This window comes from Papio anubis, chromosome 10 (genome assembly GCF_008728515.1).
Source record: "Papio anubis isolate 15944 chromosome 10, Panubis1.0, whole genome shotgun sequence".
Lineage (NCBI taxonomy): Eukaryota > Metazoa > Chordata > Mammalia > Primates > Cercopithecidae > Papio > Papio anubis.
Genome location: NC_044985.1, coordinates 115,998,789 through 116,019,541, shown reverse-complemented (window position 1 = coordinate 116,019,541; position 20,753 = coordinate 115,998,789). Strand labels below are relative to the sequence as shown.

The following is a 20,753-nucleotide window of genomic DNA, read 5'->3' as shown; positions in this document are numbered from 1 at the left end:
CTCTCTGTCTCTGGCTACTTTCTCCTCTCACCAATCACTCCAGTTTCTTTTTACATTAACTACTTCTGGGCTGTTCTGTTAGACTGCCTTCAAACCCAAATCATCAGTAAAAGATGGAATAATCTCAGTCTGATAGGTGTGACTATTTCTCAGTGGGTTCAGAACTCAGAGGAGAGAGAAGTGAGGGGATAAATCCCTTACCTCTCACAGCATGGGTACTCCATAACTTTCAGCTCCTTTTCCCTTTCATCACAGTGTGGCTCATGGCTTCACCCTCCAAACTGGCCTTCTTTCCCTAATTCCATCCCACGGAATAACCATCAGGTTTGCAATTCTTTCAGCCCTGTTTCAAGAGACTGTGCCCTTGCTTTTATCTTATTGGTGTTTTTTAAGGTACATACAGTTCTTCACAAATTGCTGAAGCAGCTTGAGGGTAGAAAGTTGTCTTCTGCTGCCTAAGGCTCCTTCACAGAACTGCGAGCAGTATTTGTAACACACAGGAAGCATCCCTCCTGTGCTGGTCGGATATCACCTCTGAATCTGTTTTTTTTAACAACTTCCAGAATAATGCAACCTGTATTCCTTCTAATTTTTGAAAATTATGAGTAAATGACCAGGTGACTTGCCTACAGGGAGAGGGAGCACATGAAGAGGTCAGGGTTATAATAACGAGCCACTCAACAGAATTAATCTGACACTTAAAGACACATATTAGTTTTTATGCATTCGTGAACAAGCCAGAAATAGTGGCCAGCACACGTAAGTGGTTGTAATTAGTGTTGCTTATATATAGTTTTCAAGTTTGTCTATTGTTCATGCCTTGGGATACATAACCATGGATTGTTTTCCTTGATTCCATAAAGTGTATTAACTAAATCAATCTCTGTCTCTTCCTCTTTCTCAAAGGGGAGATTCCAATACCCGCGACGGCTGAAATTCACGCTCCCAGGTTCTCCCTGAAGCTGAGGGATGCAGCTTGTTCCACCCTTCGCTGCTTCCTCCTCCCACTCTCTTCCACGGAGGCTGTCCTAGATAGCCTGGGTGCTGAACAGCTAAGAGAACACACATTCTTGGCTGTGGATTTACTTTATAAATGAGATAAATAAATTTAAATGAAAAATTTGCTAATATTATTATTATAAAACTGGTAACTGGGAAAACGTACGAAGCTAATATTCTTCAAGCCTCGCTGATTCTAGAACTATCTCCACGGTTGAAGTAATAAGCCGTCAATGTTTAAATGGAAGCCTTGAACTTCTGGCAGAAGCCTTCCTGTAATGTTTGTTACTGCTCTCAAGAGAAGTGTAGCAATTCTTAGGGGAGCATAGATTATATAGAGCGATTCTGTTTTCAATTGGATTTCCTTATAATTATTCACGTCAGATCAACTCAAACAATGCCCGAGAGGTAATACACACAGGAGGTAAGAGAAAAGACTAGTGAAGTTACAAATGTTCTCTGAGGATCTGAGAATGCAACAACAGTTCTCAGCACCATTTCAAACACAATGGGTTTCTTTAAGGATTCCAATGAGAGGAAAGGACCTTCGTTTGGGGCAGGGGTCATTCCCCAGTCTCAACATTATCAAGAGTTTAGCAAGATACTTCCAACCACCTCTTTCGGTTGTTTTAAATTTTAGGACCCTTGTAAGTACTTTTTAAAATAAGTAACACAATGAGAAGTGTCTGTGACACACTGAGCTCTTCGTAGAGAACAGCTCATGAAAATAAACAAAATATGAAAGATGAAGGAATAATCTAAGACCACAACCACTGGGATATCTCAGAGACCTAGACACCTGAGAGAGAGACAGAGAGTGCGAGAGCGAGAGAGAGCGCTCCATGCAGGCAGAGAACTCCTGACAGATGTTTCCATCTAAGATACCCTGATTCAATGCTACTGAAAGAGTATAAAATTGGTACAACCTCTCGGGAAGGGAATGTGGCAATATGTTTCAGGTTTCTTAAATATATCCATATCCTTGACGCTGTCATCCCAGTTCTAAGACTGTCCTAAGAAAATAATCAGAGATCAGGTCAAAGATTTATGAACACAGATGGCCATGGTACTATTACTTGTAGTACCAAAAAAATCAGAATCTAATCAAAATATTCAAAACTGGGGAGTGGCTGAATGTTTAAGAGTATATTCATATGACAGAATATTATGTAGGCATTATAATGTTTTAGAAGATTTTTTAATGACATAGGAAAAACTCATTACATAATATTAAAGAGCAGAATATAAATAAAAACTATACATATGTTATGCTAGCCACCCTTCCCTCCTGCTATGAAGCAGTAAGGAGCAAATGCACAAGGAATTATATCAAAATATTAACCATGGTTATTTCTGGGTGATGGAACTATAGGTGATTATGATTTCTTCTTTATATTCTTGTATTTTCTAAAATTTCTAACACGAGAACATATTACTTTTATGATAAAGCTTCCTTCCTAAAGAAAGAATTGGGGATCAGAGAGGCCTAGTTATGGAAATGATTGTCTCTCTTCTCGACCTCCACCCTGCTGCTGTTCCCTGGTGGTACACAGTACTACCACGTGCCTAAACTGGAAACCTGATTCCCTGATCCCTAGCCTTTGATCCTGCCTCTCCCTTCCCCATCTAATCAAGAGAGTCAATTTGCCACAGGCTTATCGATTTTCCTTCCTCTCTTGGGTCTATCATTTTCTCTCACCCCACGGTCCCTACCTCAAGTCAGGCCCTCATCATTTCTCTCTTGGATTATAAACTTCCTCTATTCTATTCATTTTCAGGATGCTCTTTCTAAAACCCAGTTCTGGTCATGTCACTTACATATTTAAAATCATTCCATAGCTGCCCTGGCTCATTCCTACAGGCTCCAAGGCCTAGCCTGTGTCTCCTCTAGCTCCTCTCTCTCTCTGCACTCTACACCATACACCCTGGAACAATCTGCCATTTCTCATCCCTCCGATGCTTGCACCAGCAGTTTGCTTGCCTTTGCAGCCTGGCTAGACCCTGAAGTCTTTTAGAAGGCCAGTGCCCCATTACCTCTGCTGGAAAATCTTCCCTGAACCCCTGAGACTGAGCTGGTCCTCTCCAAGAGAGCTCACTGTACTCTCGGCAGAGTTCTGTCACATCACTTTACATTTTCTGTGTGGCCTGCTGGCTCTCTCATTATTTTCCTATATTATTTATAGAAAAGCTCTACGACTAAGAAAACAGAATGATTCTACAAATATACTCAACCCTATGATCAATAGCTTCCTTGTGTGTTTAAGTGACAACATAAATAATAAGACCAAGGAAGAGCCAGACAGGATAAATGTACCCATCCTTCTTACCTTGGATCAAATATACTGTACAAATTAAACAGCAAAGCTGGAATGCTCATTTCTTGAAAGAGACTGTATTGGAGAGAAGGAACAGAAACAGATTCAATGAAACATACTGCTACATTTGGCAATGGGGGCAGTGTGGGGGAGAAATGCTATACGGTTTCCTTAGAGCTCCATTTTGCCATGAGCAGTCCCCACCTTCAGCACACCTACAAGAGACAGAGCCAGCATCCCTTAAAGTGTGCTTGGGTGGGATGGAGACCTGACTGTGAAGAGCTGCTGAGCTTGCAGAAGTGGGAAATGAGAACCCCTGCTCCTTTTGCTTCAGGCTAATTAAAGCGACCCGCCTGTAAATGGAATAAGGGAACTGATGCTAAACTGATTCATTCCTCTACTCCCCGCCTCCAATTGGACTGGATAGGCATGGTACTAATCAAAGGAATAATTTACCTAATTGCATGAAGCCATCCTGAGAGTTAACTTAGCACAACTGCTCTCCATTACCCATCACTGTGAAGTGATGATGAGCTGCTAAAAGCTCATTGGATAGCAGGGCTGAATTGCTAGCTGGCTGTTTAAGAAGAGGTCAGCAAAGTATGGACCACAGGCCAAACCTGCTTTTGTGTGACCCATGCGCTAAGACTGGTTTATGCTTTTTTTTTTTGAGACGGAGTCTCGCTCTGTCGCCCAGGGTGGAGTGCAGTGGCGCGATCTCGGCTCACTGCAAGCTCCACCTCCCGGTTCACGCCATTCTCCTGCCTCAGTCCCCCGAATAACAGGGACTACAGGCACCCACCATCACGCCTGGCTAATTTTTTGTATTTTTAGTAGAGATGGGGTTTCACTGTGTTAGCCAGGATGGTTTCCATCTCCTGACCTCGTGATCCACCCACCTCGGCCTCCCAAAGTGCTGGAATTACAGGCGTGAGTCACCGCGCCCGGCCTGGTTTATGCATTTTTAAACGGCTGAAAAATAATCAAAGGAAGAACAATATTTTGTGATGTGTGAAAACTATACAAAATTCAAATCTCGGTGTTCTTAAAGTTTTGTTGCAACACAGCCACATTTATCCATTTAAAGCAACACTGGTGTTTTCACATTACAACGGCAGAGTTGAGTAGCAGAGACAGAGACTGCATGGCCCACAAAGCCTAATCTATTTACTATCTGGTCCTTTACAGAAAATATCTGCCAATCCCTGCCTTAAAGGCTGGGCCAGGTCAAGGTCATACATAACAGCATTCTACTGCAGCTTGGGTCCCAGGGTATTTAAAAATAATTTCCATTAACAAAGCTATCTTTATAATGAAGTCCACTCAAAGAAACTTCCTGCAGTTTGGGTTTCAAAATTGTGCCAAGTAGGATTCATATAAGATGCAGTTGTGAAGCTCCTGGAGTTTAATTTGCCTAGGAAGATGGTAACATCAGGTTTTCTCCACCACTACTTCAACTTCCTCTGAATTCCCAAAGTCAGTGACCCAGAAGGAACTGCTCACATCCCCTAATCACCTGTCAGGGGACCCATGATGGAGCACAGCTTCCTGCAAACCTCATGCTTATTTTACATGGAAGCCCTCAAACAGAGTGGCTTCTAGGTCCTGCCACCTGACTGATGAGGAAGAGGCTAGAGAGAGCGCCCCAGCAGGCAGTAGGTGTAGCTTCCTAAAATCAATCAATATTCCCAAGACACTTTCATAATGGGATTCTTCTGGCCCCTGCCACCCTCCCTTGGTATCTTTTCTGAATGCCATGGCTGAGAAGCCTGAGGCCTTGTCTTCACATTATAGTCAGGCCTAAGTGGGAAGGTGCCTGAGAACAGGCTTTGTGTCCCAATAAACAGAAGTGCCAGGGGACTCTGTGACCCCCACCTGCAAAGTCTGTTAGTTTGGCCTGAATCACTGAGCAAGACCCAGGCAGACAGCAAACTGCCAACAGTTCCCCCTCTCCCAAAGCTCAAGATTTGGATATGATTATAAACCATTATGATTCCTTTTACTACCAACATAAAAAAGTCTGGGCCCCTGTTATGGGAGCTCCCTTTTCAGAAACGAGAGACATATGTTATAAATAAACAAAATAAAACAAACATCTATGTTAAGTCCAAGAATTAATTTAGCAGCAGAAAACACAGAGACAGAAAAAACCACCTGGAAGGGGTATTACTCAACCCATCCAACCAAAAAGCACAAGAATGCATGTGGCATCTGCATTTGCTTTCCAAGCAGTGAAACAAATGAGTCATTTCAAATGAGTCATTTCTAAAGAGTCTAGAACCTCTTTAGAACTAGGTTGAACTGTAGGTAAGGGAGACATTTGGAGCAGGTAATCCTACCCAGAAGGCAGTGCTTCCCTATCTGTTTCCCATCACAGCTCTAGGATATGAACTAGTATATACATACGCTAATATATGACAGCACACTAGGGTAGACAAGACTGCTAGTAGGTGGCCCTAATGGAACTGGAGCCAGACTAGGTGGCCCTGAGGGCTGAGGCTCACTATCTCAGACATGGGCTAAGCAGCTCCGGTCTAAGCCGCCAACTGCAAATACACAGTGGTCAAGATGCTCGACAGTTCTGAGGCTATGACTTTGGAACTAGTAGGTCCCTAACTCAACAAACAATCACCATACTAGTGCCGTATACTCAGCTCCCATTCATTCTGAAGGTCATCATGGTAAACTGACTTCTTGGAAAGGTGAAACTTGTGGTTTACACACTTATTCTGAACCTAAGGGCATGATGTGTAAATAAATCGTACCCCCTCACACAGACTCATCTCTACTTGAGGCTAGTTTAAATGGATTTTTTTTTTTTAAAGGACTGCCACCAAAAGCACGGACATAGTGGTCTGAGGCAAACAAAGCATCAGAGAACAATTCTGAACAGTAGGCTACTCAAAAAAGCACCAAGGAAAAATGGATTTTTGTGAGGGCAAGGCAGGCAGTAGGGGCAGGAGAACAAATGCAGTGACTTCTGAATAGGGCCATTTAGCTGATTTATAAATGACCTCACCAGAGTTCTTTGCTGTGGGAGATTGATGTGCTCCTCCTTCCAAAGCTGGGGTCCATCACCTTGTTTTCGGGGGAACCAAGGAATCAACTTCAAGGGTGCAAAGCCCTTATTTTCAAACCTTAATTAACTGGAACCTAATTAGGACTTTGGAGGATTTTCTTTCCACTTAAAAGGAAAATGTTTTTCTCTCTCAAGTCAGCGTGGTGTAAATGAAGGCAAAGGGAACACAGGGTGATTTGGATTTCTTGCATATAAGCAACTCACTTAACCTTTAGGAGCTTCAGCTCTCTAACTGATAAATTGAGAGGGCCAATGAGACAGATATCCAAAGCCATTTTCAGCAATAGAACTCTGATTCTGAGACATGCCAACAGATCTTTAACAATAATCTGAGATCATTCTTCTATTTTGACAATTATACCCCATCCTCATATGAGCTGGGATCACCTGACGGTCTTCTATAGTTTTTAGAGTATTTCATACATTTAATTCAACTGAACTTTGCAACAAACTGGTGGGGTGAGGTCTCTAAAACGTTATGACAGAAACTTTCCTGTGATGTGCTTCAGTAGCCATTGGCTGGTTATTCTAGAAGTTAGAAAAAGAAGGGAATCAAACAGAGGCGACAAACCCATCACCAGATGTTTTAATTTATATAGATGTATATGCATTCATTAATTTTTTTAAAATGTAAGGCTTTCAAAAAGGGAATGCTAACCAGATTTCTACTAGTCTTTTCTGAATAAACTACACTTGCAATTCACTGTTCATACTTTATCATTTGGTTTCTTTTTTTTTTTTTTTTTTGAGACGGAGTCTCGCTCTCTCACCCAGGCTGGAGTGCAGTGGCCGGATCTCAGCTCACTGCAAGCTCCGCCTCCCGGGTTTACGCCATTCTCTTGCCTCAGCTTCCCGAGTAGCTGGGACCACAGGTGCCCGCCACCTCGCCCGGCTAGTTTTTTGTATATTTTAGTAGAGACGGGGTTTCACCGTGTTAGCCAGGATGGTCTTGATCTCCTGACCTCGTGATCCGCCTGTCTCGGCCTCCCAAAGTGCTGGGATTACAGGCTTGAGCCACCGCGCCCGGCCTATCATTTGGTTTCTTTAAAAATAATGAGAATTTAGACATTTATGAAGCAATCTGAATATAGAATGCTTACTGGATTTTATAATTATCCCCTGTTTTACAACTGAATTTTTAAAGACTTATCCTTATCCAGGTCTTTCCAAAACATTTAACTTAGTTTTTTATAAAAACAACAGCTTCTTTTTTATGTTAGTATTTGATCAGTTTCCCTGATATTTAGTTAAACTGCATAATTACAACACTACAACTGGCCTAGCCAGGTTTGAGAATACACATACCACTCCCCTGGTAGGGGCCAAGGGAGAAGGCAATACTAGACAGCCGGTGCCACCTGCTGCATCACTGATTACTGTGTTTTACAGAGGGAAGGATGACCACTGGCTGAGATATTGTGGGGATGGACTAGAGCTGGGGGAGGGAGGTCATGGATAGAGAGACAGATTCTGGCTCATTAGCATCCAGTTAGTAGTTAGATTCACAAGAGGTCACTCAGGGTGGGAGTATGGATGGAGAAAGAATAAAGTGGGGGTAGATCCCAGGGAATGAATGCCAACCCTAAAGTGGTGAGCACAAGAGGCATCTTGCAAAGGGGGCCAGCAGGACATTACTGGAGATGTACAAAGAGAAACAGAGAACCAGGAGGTGGGTTTCAAAGGGCCTGGTGTAGGTCAGAAGTCTAAGAAGCAAGAACTGTAAAGTGTCCTTGGACTTGACAATCAGCCAGCCACCTGTAAATGACAACTGGAGTGTGTTTACACTCCCATGAACGATTTCTTAAAGGAAGGAAAGTAGGTATTCTGTAATCCCCTATGCCTTTAGTTTCTCTTCCACCACGTCTGCTGTCTTCTTCAGCGTCCGCTCTGCCTCCTGTCTCCCTGTCAGTATTCTCACATAGACAGGGCTGCTCAGGCTGCCTGAGCCCAGGTCGGGGAAGGAGGAGCAGGAGAACTCCAGAGGCTACCCTGACTCTGCCACGCACAGGAAGGACAGGTCATCCACTGGTCCCGAGGGCAGCCACTTCTTCCTAGGCCAAGGGCAGAACCTCTTTGCAATGCCTGCTAAGAAGCATTTGTGCAAGGCTATTGCAAAAGGTAGGATAAAATCAGAACTTCAATCAGAGGGCTTTACAAGGCCTTTCAGATTTCTCCCAGCTGACAGGCTTAGGGAAAGAAGTCTGCATTAGGCAGTCTGGTGAACAGTTCCACATTCCTACCCACCTCATTTCAGACACATGGAAACTTTCCAGAGCACACACAACAAGCAAGGAAGGAGAGTTTGGGTAAGAAATATAAATGAAGGAGAAAAAAAGTCCATAATACAAAACACAGTCTCTGCTCTGTAATATACTGACAAACAATGAAGAAAGAAATCCTGGGTCCTAATAGTTACTGACTCTCAGACATGGAAATTCAAGCAGGTTTAAGTGACAGTTGCCTAAGTCCCAGAGGGCTGCCAGCATGGCTGTGAGATTTCAGAGTTATCAATAACAATCCAGGCCAATGTTTTCTTCAATAGCCAATGTTGTACAGCAGGGGTCCCCAACTGCCAGGCCACAGGCCATACTGGTCCATGACCTGTTAGGAACCGGGCCGCACAGCAAGAGGTGAGCGGTGGGTGAGTATGACCACCTGAGCTCCGCCTCCTGTCAGATCAGTGGCGGCATTAGATTCTCATAGGAGCTCAAACTCAATTGTGAACTGTGCATGCAAGGGATCTAGGCTGCACACTCCTTATGAGAATCTAATGCCTGATGATCTGAAGTGGAAGTTTCATCCTGAAACCATCCCCCACCCCGGTCTATGGAAAAACTGTCTTCCACGAAACCGGTCCCTGGTGCCCAAAACAACGGGACCGCTGTTCTACAGTCTCCTCAGTTCTCTGCTTCTTCAGATATTAATCTGGAATTTGTTAACAAATAAATCTTTTGGGAGATGAGGTATAAGAAGAAATACTTTTTTTCCAAGCCTTCGTATCAGATACTGGTCAGCTGCCTCCTAAATTTCCATGCCTCCTATTCTTGCCTCCATTAAAGAACAGATTTGAGTAGAGACCTGAGGTGAGGATCACAGACTGGACACAGCCTTACCAGGGAAGACCAGCTGGGGGTTTTGGTCAGAGCCACCCACACAGACCCACTCTTTGCCTTGGCTCATGTCATTAGGCCTCGTGTACCTGTGGAATCATACAAAATACAGAATATTCTGCATAATATCCTGTATTTGGAGAGTGAATGGAAGTTAGTTCCTGCCGGCCTCAGAGAACAAGATTTTAGTGTGGTGACTGGGCAAGGAGAAGGAAGGAAGAGTCTAAGCCTGCCAAGCTGCCCTCATCCATGCTGGGTTCAGGCACGAGTCAAATCTGTTGGCTGCACTAAAAAAACATGTACTGACCTGATCCAAACGAAGTGCGCCGTCCGCAAAGCGCTGCTGGCGTAATTGCTTGGCAATTTGGTGGAGATTCAAGACGGCCTGCTGTACCTCCTCGCTGCTATGCTCTGGGGAAATGGGGGGCAGCTCTTTCGCAGGGATTTTCTCAGTTGGGCTTTCAATCATGCTCTGTGCATGCTCGTAGCTAAGTTTGGTACAGGAGCAGATGATGGTCCGGCCAAACCATTCATCAAGGATCTGCAAACATGGACAGATTGTGAGGCAATTGTGAGGACCAATTTTTTCAGGTTTTTCTTCCTTCAACCATTCATCCATACACATTCAACAAAGATTTACTGAGCACTGACTGTGTGCTTGGAATGGTGGCAGGTTCGGGCTAGGCACCCAGATGAATCAGCATGGAAACTGCTGCCCTCAGGGAGCTTAGTCTCCACCCGGCGTGGAATTAATCCAATGGGCAATGGACGCCTATGAACGGTCCCCAAGGACACCAGTGGCACAGATAAGGCATGCTGGAGGCTTTTTCATTAGTTTCGGTGAGTGGGCATCAATGTTGACACTGAGGGGAGTAGAGGAGAGAGCTGCCAACAATGTGGCAGACAGGGACTCTGCGGGCTTGGGAACAGCTCAGATGTGGGGTGAGGGAGAAGGGGAAGGCGGGGCCACTGACAGAAAGAGGATGTCGACACTGAAGGGAGTAGAGAGGAGAGAGCTGCCAACAATGTGGCAGACAGGGACTCTGCGGACTTGGGAACAGCTCGGATGTGGGGTGAGGGAGAAGGGGAAAGCAGGGCCACTGACAGAAAGAGGGAACACAGGTGGAGAAGCAGGATGGGGCTAGAAAGAGAAAACCCATTCTGACTGTTCCATCTGGGGCACATATGTTGAGATAGAAGTCTAGAACAGGCTTCTCAATCTCGGCACTGTTGGGCTGACTAATTCCTTGTAGGGCAGGGGGCTGAACTGTGTATTATAAAATGTTCAGCAGTATCCCTGGCCTCTATCCATTGGACGTCAGGAGCACCTCTCCCTACACCAAGTTGATAATCAAAAATGTCTCCAGACATGGCCAAATGTCTTCTGGGGGAAAGCTGGCCCAGGCTGAGAACCCCTGGGCTTGAAGGAGATATATCCAAGTTTAGTGGTGGTGCCAGCTGAACGGTGGGATTACTACTGAGGTGCACTTTATTATTTTTACTTCTCTGTATTTTGTATAACAAATATGTATTACTTTTTTAAAAAGGGCATTAAAACATTTTGGGGACTCCTGGGTCTGAGGTTCAGAGAGAGATGTAGGCGAGGGGATCTGGCAGGCATTCGGATGTGGGCCTGGCCCGTCTGGAGGTGGAAGGATCTATGGAAGAAAGGGCGGTCGGGAGAGGCGGGGCTGCTTGGCCTAACACCTCCTTCATGTTAAGGAGAGAAGAGAAGCCAGGGAATGAAAACAGTAGAAAAACAAGAGAGCTGAGAGAGACAGGACAAAACCCAGGAATGTCCCCCGTTAGGAAAAGCAGGAGAAAAGAGCTTTAAGAAAGGGGACTCAAAGGCAACACGGGACACTCAGAGAGCCATTGCTATTAGACAGGCATTGTTCACACTCTCCATATGGCAACTATTTAATTCTCATAACAACGCGATGAGGTAGGAATTATGCTATCCTCTTCTTCAGCTGAGGAAACTAAGGCATAGAGAAATTAAGGAATTTGCCCAAGGTTACACTGCTAGAGACTGGCAAAACTGGGAACTGAACCCAAGCAGTCCAGCCCTAGACTCTCTCTAAACCACAAGTGTATGTCCAATGCCACCTGGATGTCAAGGAGGAGAAAACAAAGACAAGCTCCTGGCATTGAGCATTTGCTGGTTGGTGGTATTTAGGAAGGCTGTTTTAGGAAAATATAGGACAGAGGCAGAGTCACACTGCAAAGGTTTAAGGCATGTACTGCAAATGGATTCCGGAGATGCTGTGAGGAGGGCTTTAGCTCTTCTCACTCCCAGGGCAGCCAGAGCTTCGGCCTCCCATCAGCCTCCTGCACACATCCCCTATGCCACTCAAACAGCTACATCTTCTGTGTGTGACATGTGAAAAAGCCTGGGAAGCACCGGGTTAAGGATAGGTGGAGGCATTGGAAGTGGAGGCAATGCAACCAGTGTGGATGAACACTTCCAAAAGGACGGGAGGGAAGGAGCGCTTTGGAATGAGCAGAACAGAGGGCTGTGTGGCGGTTGTAGGGTAAACAAGAGAAACCAGCATTGAAGGAAGATTGAAGACACAAGAGAACAAAAGGGATTTTGGGCCAAGTGGAGGCCATCCATTCCGGACAGAGGAAGCGTGGCCTGGTGGGGAGGAAGGAAGGAAGGAAAGGGGAGGAGACCTTAAGGGGAAGAAGAGGGAAGTGGAGAGCATGACCATCACAGAACCCCAATCCATGTAGTCTAGCATGAGGCAAAGAACAAAGGAGGCTAGGTGGAGTTCGAGGGCCTGAGGAGAATGGAAAAGCTCTGAGATAAATGCGTGGAAGTGTATTTCCTGTGCAAGAAAAGGGAGGGAGTGCTAGTCAAGAGTAGAACCTTTTACCTTTTAACCTGAGCTTGCAGACATCCCCCTTGCCTTGCTCTTTAGCAGCCAACCCTTCTGTTCACAACCTCTGAGACAATACTTTCCAAAAAAGCCAACTGAAGAGTCTGTAGGCATTCCCCATGGGGAAGGCCTGAGCCCTGCCCAGGAGTTGTTCACACTACAAAGCCTCCAGGGAATACAGCTTCTGCCCTGGAAGGCTGGAGAGACCACTTTGGTACCCTCACCCTCCCTTAAAGGAAGCATCAATACTCTCGAAAAATGGCAGCCATGGGGTAGAGGAAGAGAATGGTGGCAACTACTCACATTTTTGTCCAGAGCAAAGTCTTATAAGAATCTTGAATCTGTAATCACTGACTTTAACTTTTCTTTAAAAACAATCCTGAAACTATTCTTTCCATATTATTCCAAGAACTACCACTATCCAAAGACATAAGGGATTCAAATAATCTCACAAGTCTTCCACTGTGGCAAGCAGGTCTGAATTTGACTCTCAGGAAGCATGTGTGTGCTGTGGGCAAAAGCAACTGTAGAGTCAATTCCAGGTACCACCTGACAGTCCCAGTGGGGAGGGCCACGTGCAGGTCTCCAGAAGAGTCTGAAGAGCCCCTTTTAGGCTCAGCCAGGCTTGTCCTCCTCGCACATCCACATTTCCTGAAGAGCTGCTCCAGCCTCCTCTGGAATGACAGGGCCATGACCTCTTCATTCTTGTGGTCTCAAGGGTTTCCCCTGGTGATTTAGCTTGCTTCCTTTTCTACATTTCGTTCCAAACCCAGTCACTCCTTCTGTGCGTCTACATCGTGCTGTACAGTGTGCCTTCAGCATGTTCGGGAAATGTCAGTTTCAATTCTATTCCACCGTTCTCTTTCACATTTCACAAGTGGTCTGGAGGTTCCCTCCAGCATCCAGGATTCAGGTCACAGGGTCTGCAGCCTCCCAGGGTCTGTGGTCTTTTTCCCAAGTGAATGCTCCAGCATAGGGCAACCACTGCACCCTGATCGGGCATCTGTTTTCACATAAACCATGGGTCAAGAACTGCTTTCAAAATCTAGTGAATTTTGGTCAAGCATGGTGGCTCATGCCTGTAATCCCAGCACTTTAAGTCAAGGCAGGTGGACTGCTTGATGTCAGGAGTTTGAGACCAGCCTGGCCAACACAATGAAACCCCGTCTCCACAAAGAAAAAAAAAAAATTAGCCAGGCATGGTTTGGTGCACGCCTGTAATCCCAACTACTCAGAAAGGTGAGGCACGATAATTGCTTGAGTCTGGGAGGTGTTGGTTGCAGTGAGCGGAGATTGTGCCACTGCACTCCAGCTTGGGCAACAGAGTGAGACTCTGTCTCAAAAAAACAAAACAAACAGAAAAAAACCTAGTGAATGCTCCAGGCCCTCTTCCCTGAAATATTTATGCATAAAACTTAGCAGCAAGTTCCATGAGGTTCCCAGACACCCCTGTACCCTGCATGCCCATGTCTCCTGGCTCTAAGCACATCTCTGTAGCTCCCTCTCACCCCTTTGATTGCTGGCCCTGACGAGGAGCCCCTTGGAATCTTGAGGTATTTCTAAAATTGATTACCTGAGACTTGCCCAAAGCAGCAGCTTGTCACTCTTTACCAAAGCCTGCTCACTGCCCACGGTGGCACTGGCTATCAGTTCATTTGAGCTCCCTTTTTTTTCCTTAATGGGCACCTCTACTTTGTTTCCTTATCAGTCAAGACAGATATCCCTTCCTAACAGCACATAGGAACACTACCAGATTGGAGACTGCAGTGCTGATGATCACTTTCCCATAGCTCTTTTGCTTCACTTCAGTCCTCTTCCTTAATGCCTGCAACCCTGAAAATCCATCCCAACCTTCTCTTTAAATACACGAAGGGCTGAGGTAGAAGCTTGAAGAGCCATCAGGAACTTCCTGCTCAGGGACAGGGACCTCTGGCAGCTGAATCTACTCTGCCTTAACACAATCCAGCGCTTCTGGGAGTCATACCTGACATGTACTGAAAAATGATTAGGCCAGGGAAAGAAGGCCTGAAACCATCCTCTGCAGAAGCCAAGCAGAAAAGAAAGGAGCCTGTTGTCGCCTGACACAGAGAAAGGCAGCAAGAAAGCAAAGATCCAAATAGAGGGGGTCCTCAGAACAGCCAAGCTCACAGTATGGAAGGCAGGCCTCTCTGGATGGAACACCTCATTACTTTCCAATTTGGAAACTGGATTCACATCAATGCCCAGTGCATAACCACAGCCAGTGGCAGAAGACAAAAGGACAGAGTTTTTCATGGAAAAAGTAGAAATAGCAGGGGGAGCTTCAGAAACAAAACCCTTCATACCGAAGATCATGTCTTTCCTCTTTCCTTTCTTTTTTTTTTTTTTTTTTTTTGTTTGAGATAGAGTCTAGCTCTGTTGCTAGGCCAGAGTGCAGTAGCACGATCAGGGCTCACTGCAACCTCCGCCTCCCGGGTTCAAGTGATTCTCCTGCCTTAGCCTCCCAAGTAGCTGGGACTACAGGCACGTGCCACCATGCCCGGCTCATTTTTTGTATTTTTAGTAGAGATGGGGTTTCACCATGTTGGCCAGGATGGTCTTGAACTCCAGACCTTGTGATCTGCCCGCTTTTGCCTCCCAAAGTGCTGGGATTACAGGCGTGAGCCACCATATCTGGCCCCTCTTTTCTTTCTTAATCACAGGATTTGGGTCATCTTCTGTAGGCAGGTGAGTTTACTGCACATACTCTGGAATATCACTGTTCAGAATGTCAAGTTAAATACAGTGCCAACACCGACTGAAGGCGTATTACTGGGAAAAACCTACTGAAAAAGGAGTAAATGATTATCTACCGAAGCATCGTAATCCAAGGCCTACCTACTGTACTAAGTAAGACTGGAAGTAGTCTAACACTAGGAGTATTCTTATACCTACTACTTCTAAAATCTCCCAGCACATCTGGGAGGAGTGCATTGTTCAGCCCATTTTACAGTTGAGAAAACAGGCCAGGAACTTGTCAAAAGTCATACAAACTCCTAAGTGGCAGCCAAGACCAGATCCAGTTAAAGACAGACCCAAAATCTAGTGTTACTTTTATTACATTTCAGGTGAAGGTCATAAATTAGACAGAGGCAGATGATGAAGTAAAATAAACCAAGTATGTCTCAAACACATATCAACTTTCTATATTGATACAAAAGTATGACCACCTCCTTTGAAAATTATTCAGTTCCATTCAAATGTATTTTTAAATTTATCCTCTGAAAAATGTCAGCACCTCATTAAGATATATCTCTGGTTGAAAAAACTGCAAGTGGGGTTAATTTATAATCTTAAATAATTAGGTACAAAATCACTTCTGCAGCAGCTCCGGGCTTCTGTATGCAAAATATTTTGTTCAAAAAACATATGAGGAAGAAAGAAACCTTTTCCTGACTGGAACAAAACCAGGCTGTTTGGAGTGATGGTGGGTGGGAGGCAGAGTGGATTTTGGCTGCTTCTTAGAGCTACGAACACAGGGCAATCATCCTTAGTAGGGGCAGCCCTGCAGTGAAAGAAGTCAAAGGTGCCAAGCAGCAAGTGTCTGAAAAGGACTGGGCTGAGAGGACGGGCTGGAAGAGAGCAGAGAGAGGCAGGTCATGCCTGTGGTGGAAAGGACGCCAACTTGCTAGGGAAAGTCCTAGCAACTGTAGACGACAGAGACAGTGGGGTGGCTACAGCAAACAAGAGGCTCCTCCACAAGCCCCAGCCCTCGCACTAGTGCCACTATCACCGAGCAAAGCTCAGGCTTCCCCTGAAATAGGAAGAGATGAACACAGTAAGATTAAGGCGTGAATATCTAGACTGAAGCACCATTGCACACAATGCACTTACACCCAGAGGAATGCTCGCTTTCTCTTCACAGGTGGCTCACTGCAACTTCCGCCTCCTAGGTTCAAGCAATTCTCCTGCCTCAGTCTCCCAAGTAGCTGGGACTACAGGCGCCCACCACCATGCCTGGCTAATTTTTGTATTTTTAGTAAAGATGGGGTTTCACCATGTTGGCCAAGCTGGTCTTGAACTCCTCACCTCAGGTAATCTGCCCACTTCAGCCTCCCAAAGTACTGGGATTACAGGTATGAGCCACCACGCCCAGCCAAATATTTGTTTATTTATTTATTCATTCATTTATGTTTTAGAAACAGGGTCTCGATCTGTTCTCCATCTGATCAAGTGATCCTCCTGCCTCAGCCTCCCATGTAGTGGCAAGGCAGAGAGGAATTTTGATGTGGCAAGGGGGACTTCAGCAGTTGAAGTTGGCTAGCCTCTCTGGTTTCCAAGAAGAAGAAATGAAAAGTACTTGGGAAAATGATGGGTCTTAAAGGAAAGAGGACTGGAAAGCAAGGCTGAGGTTGAGGAACCCAAGAAAAAAGGCTTGGAACCTAGTGACAAAAGGATTCCCAAGTAGCACTAAAGGTTCAGCTGAGAAAGCCCGAACTGGTACACACCATAGTTCTACAATGTCCAATTCTCAGAATGGAATGAGTTAAGCAGGGAGGAAAAGATCTGCTCAGCTACAAGGAAGAGGCAGAGGCTTGAAGGATATAAGAAGATGGCAGGTGGGGAAACTCAACCTTGACTTATATCAAGTCCCTGGAGCTGGGGAGAGGACCTGCAGCACAGCAGAGAGCTCGGTTATACATAAAAGGCAGCTTCTCTCCTGTGAGCAGCAACGCTCCAGGACATGAGAGGAGAGGCTGGTTGCAAGAAGACTCTGGAGTCCATGCATTTCTAGCACAGAAGACAGGCAGAAAAGAATGAGGAAAAGGTTACCATTGTCAGGACGTTTTAGATCTTTTATTCTGAATGACAGATTGGAAAGTTTTAATGGAGAGACAAGGCTTAAGATTCAGAAGGATCACTCTGACAGCTGTATGCAGAGGAGATGACGTGGGGCAAGGGCAGAGGCTGCAAGGACAGTCAAGAGGCCACTGTATTTGTCAAGGTGAGAGAGCATAGCTTGGACCCAGGTATTAGTGCCAGTAGTTAAGGAAGGGGGCTGATTCTGGAGGCATTCAGAAAGCAAAGCAGCAATGACACACTGGCAGACTGTGTGCTGCACTGGCAGATGCAGCATGAGAGAAAGACCAAAGTCAAGAATCACCCTGTGGTTTTTGACCTAAGTAAATGGCTGAAACAGGTGACTTCCATAGTACACTCTGGGTCCTGACTAATCCTATACAGCACACAGCAGGGATGTCACAGGAGATGCAAACTGAGGAGAGCTAATCAATTGTGAAACCCTTCTTTTATTTTTCTGATCTTTGGCCCTAAGATTCTAAGGTTCTAAGGTCTAAGGACTTAGTTACTAAGTCAGAGAATAAGGCGCTCACAACCAACATGTGAGAAATATGCTAAAAATAAATTATTCAGCGTTTATTGACCTAAAAGCCTGAGCACTAGCTTAATGAATGCATACATGTCCAAGATTTTCTTGTGAGTGTTTAAAAAAAAATTTAGTGGGCGTTAAGAAAACGTTGGAACAGTCTTTCTATAGCTGACCACGCCTGCTCCAGAAAGTAAGCCATTCCAATAGACTAAGGAAAAATACACAGCTTTCTCCACTTCAACTCCAGGTGAGACTGGTGGCTACGCAGCAGCTATGGCATGATGCTGCTGGCCCCGCTCTGGCTCCTTCTGAGTCCAAGCCTTTACGCCAAGACAAGTCACCACTGCTTGCAAAACCAGCCTCAGACTTTGGCCACACAGGCTTCAGAGACCCTCCTCTTCATCACTGGGTTGATGCAGGGCTACCCCTTGCCCGTTGGCCTTCTCTGGCTTCCCTGAACCTCCCATCTGGTTCCGAACTTTGCTCCCCCGGCCCTTGCTAAACTCAAGCTTTCCTTGCCAGTGTCTTGAAGAAGCACCATCCCTTAGATGTAAGTCTGGAATCTGACCTCTCATTTCATGCATCTTGACTGTGGGTAAGAGATACTCATCCCAGGACTAACCAACCAGGTCTACCTCTCATGTGGTTGCTTGGTCCGGGTAGGGTGTTTGGATAACCATAGTACAAGGAGTGTGGTTAGTGGGCTTTGCCCTACAACCCTGTGTCTAGTCCAAACTCTCATTACTTCCGATCTGGCTTGGTTTGCACTGAGGCCCACAGCCCCTCCTGGATCCTGTGCCTACTTCACACCTGCTCTCTAGTCCCTAATGCCAGCGGCCTGGGCACCAGACACTACCTCCAACAGAAACCCCAGAGGCCAACTGAGTTACAGTTTGCCACTTTCTAGTGCTTCTTTTATGACCCTCATATTTTAGAAGCTCATTAGATTGGGCAGCTTTTTATTTCTTGGGTCTGACCTTGGCAGGCATAATTCAGACTCAAAGTTCTTTTCTGTTGACTCAAGTTAGCTTTCTTCTATGGGCTTTTATTTTCTGTTTAGTTAAACTTTCACAAAAATAAGCATTTATAAAAATATAAAAGCTACACATTTTCAAAAAACATTAGAAAATACAAAAAAGTAGAAAAAATTACTCATAGTTTTACTATCCAAACATAACCACTATTGGCATTCTATTTTATTTCCTACTGTCTTTTTCCATTCATTTTTTCCCCTATGCATGCTCCCACCCCCACCAAAATATGATTGCTGGCATACTGTCCTCATAATTCCTTGTTTTCGGATAGCGTTTGCCTCTTAAATCTTAAAAAAATCTTTAAAAGGGTCCTTTTTTTAAATGAACCAATATTTAAGAGCCATAAAAACCAAATATAACGTGTAGAACTCGTTTTGATCCCAATTCAGGGAAATCTATGGGAGAAAGCAAGGAAATCTATTATGGACTGGGTTTAGAATGACACCTAGGCATTAGTAGTCACTGTTAGGTGTGCTGATGGCATTGTGCTATATAAGAAAATGTCCAAAATTTTTACAGCTTCATATTGAAATATGTCTGAGCAAAATGACATGTCTGTGGTTTGTTTCAAAATACTTTGACAATGAAAAAAAGTCTTGATAGTAGTTGAATCTGGGAGGTGGGGAGGATGGGTTTATAGTGCCCTTTACTTTCATGTATGTTTGAAATTTTTCACAATAAAAATATTAAAGTATACGTAGTTCAAATAGTTTTAAAGTCTTGTTATGAAAAAAAGCAGCCCCCTGTCCCTCTCTGTTACTTCCCAAGAGTAACTACTTTAGCCTCTTCTAAAAGAGTATTTGGGTATTAACTTTCTATATAACCTGTCTGCTACTTCCTGATTTTTTTTTTTTTTTTGGTGTTATTTGCAAACTTTTCACTACAGAAGATAATTTATTTTTCCTTCCATACACACTCCCTCCCCCACCATGCCCACATAACTATTCAAGTCCTTAATCCTCCTAATACATGACAATGATCAGAATTCATTTTATCAATGTACTATTATGGTTACATAAATACTAACTGTTACTTTTCTATACGACTTTTTATTCTCACTGGAATTAATAACTGTCTTTTTATCGGCTTGATTTCTCTGTGTGCTATATATATTAATCTACTCCAAACCTTCCACCAACTATTCATTTGGTTCTCAAGGTATGGACCATGTACCCCTAGGAATCCCTGAGACCCTTCCAGGAGTCCAGGAGGTCAAAACTATTTTCATAGTAATACTAAGGCAGTGTTTGTCCTTTCCACATGCTGACATTTACACTGGTGGCACAAAAGCCCTCGTGGGTAAAGCGGCTGCCTTGGTGCAAATCCGACAATGGCACCCAGCGCATCTGTGGCTACTGCACTCCAATACCTCATACTTGTATCGAACAACTGAATGCTCTGACCAGAGGAGTAAAGATTATTAATTTTATGATGTCTCAACCCTTGATTGCTAGTCTTTTTCACTTTTGCTGCATGTAGAAGCACGCTGGTGGTCTTGAGGAAAAGCATTTACATAACTGAGTCGTGAACTGATTGATCATTTTATGGAACACCATTTTCACCTGAAGGAACAACTGACACACAAACTCTAGTTATTTAGACTCAGGTATTTTGGGAAGAGTGAGCACACACTCTGGTGTCTGTTTTGTTTTTGTTTGTTTGTGTTTTTTCGTCCACACGAGGTCTCACTATGTTGCCCAGGCTGTGCGATTCTCTTGCCTCAGCCTCCCAAAGTGCTGGGATTACGGGCATGAGCCACAGTGCCCAGCCCCGCCCCCCACCTTTTTTTTTTGAGGTAGAATCTTACTCCTGTTGCCCAGGCTGGAGTGCAATGGCGTGATCATGGCTCACTGCAGGCTCGATTTCCCAGGCTTAGGTGATCCTCCCACCTGAACCTCCTGAGTAGCTGGGACTACAGGTGCATGCCACCACACCTGGTTAATTTTTGTATTTTTAGTAGAGACAGGGTTTCAATATGTTGCCCAAG

General features: G+C 44.8%; 1 protein-coding gene across 1 annotated transcript in view; it reads right to left on the bottom strand.

Annotated features, from left to right (window-relative positions):
• The window catches only part of DIS3L2 (DIS3 like 3'-5' exoribonuclease 2), a 441,955-nt gene that overhangs the window by 127,298 nt on the left and 293,904 nt on the right, over positions 1-20,753 (bottom strand). The window contains 1 exon segment of the mRNA XM_031651606.1: positions 9,811-10,044. Coding sequence (XP_031507466.1) covers positions 9,811-10,044 — 234 coding nt within the window.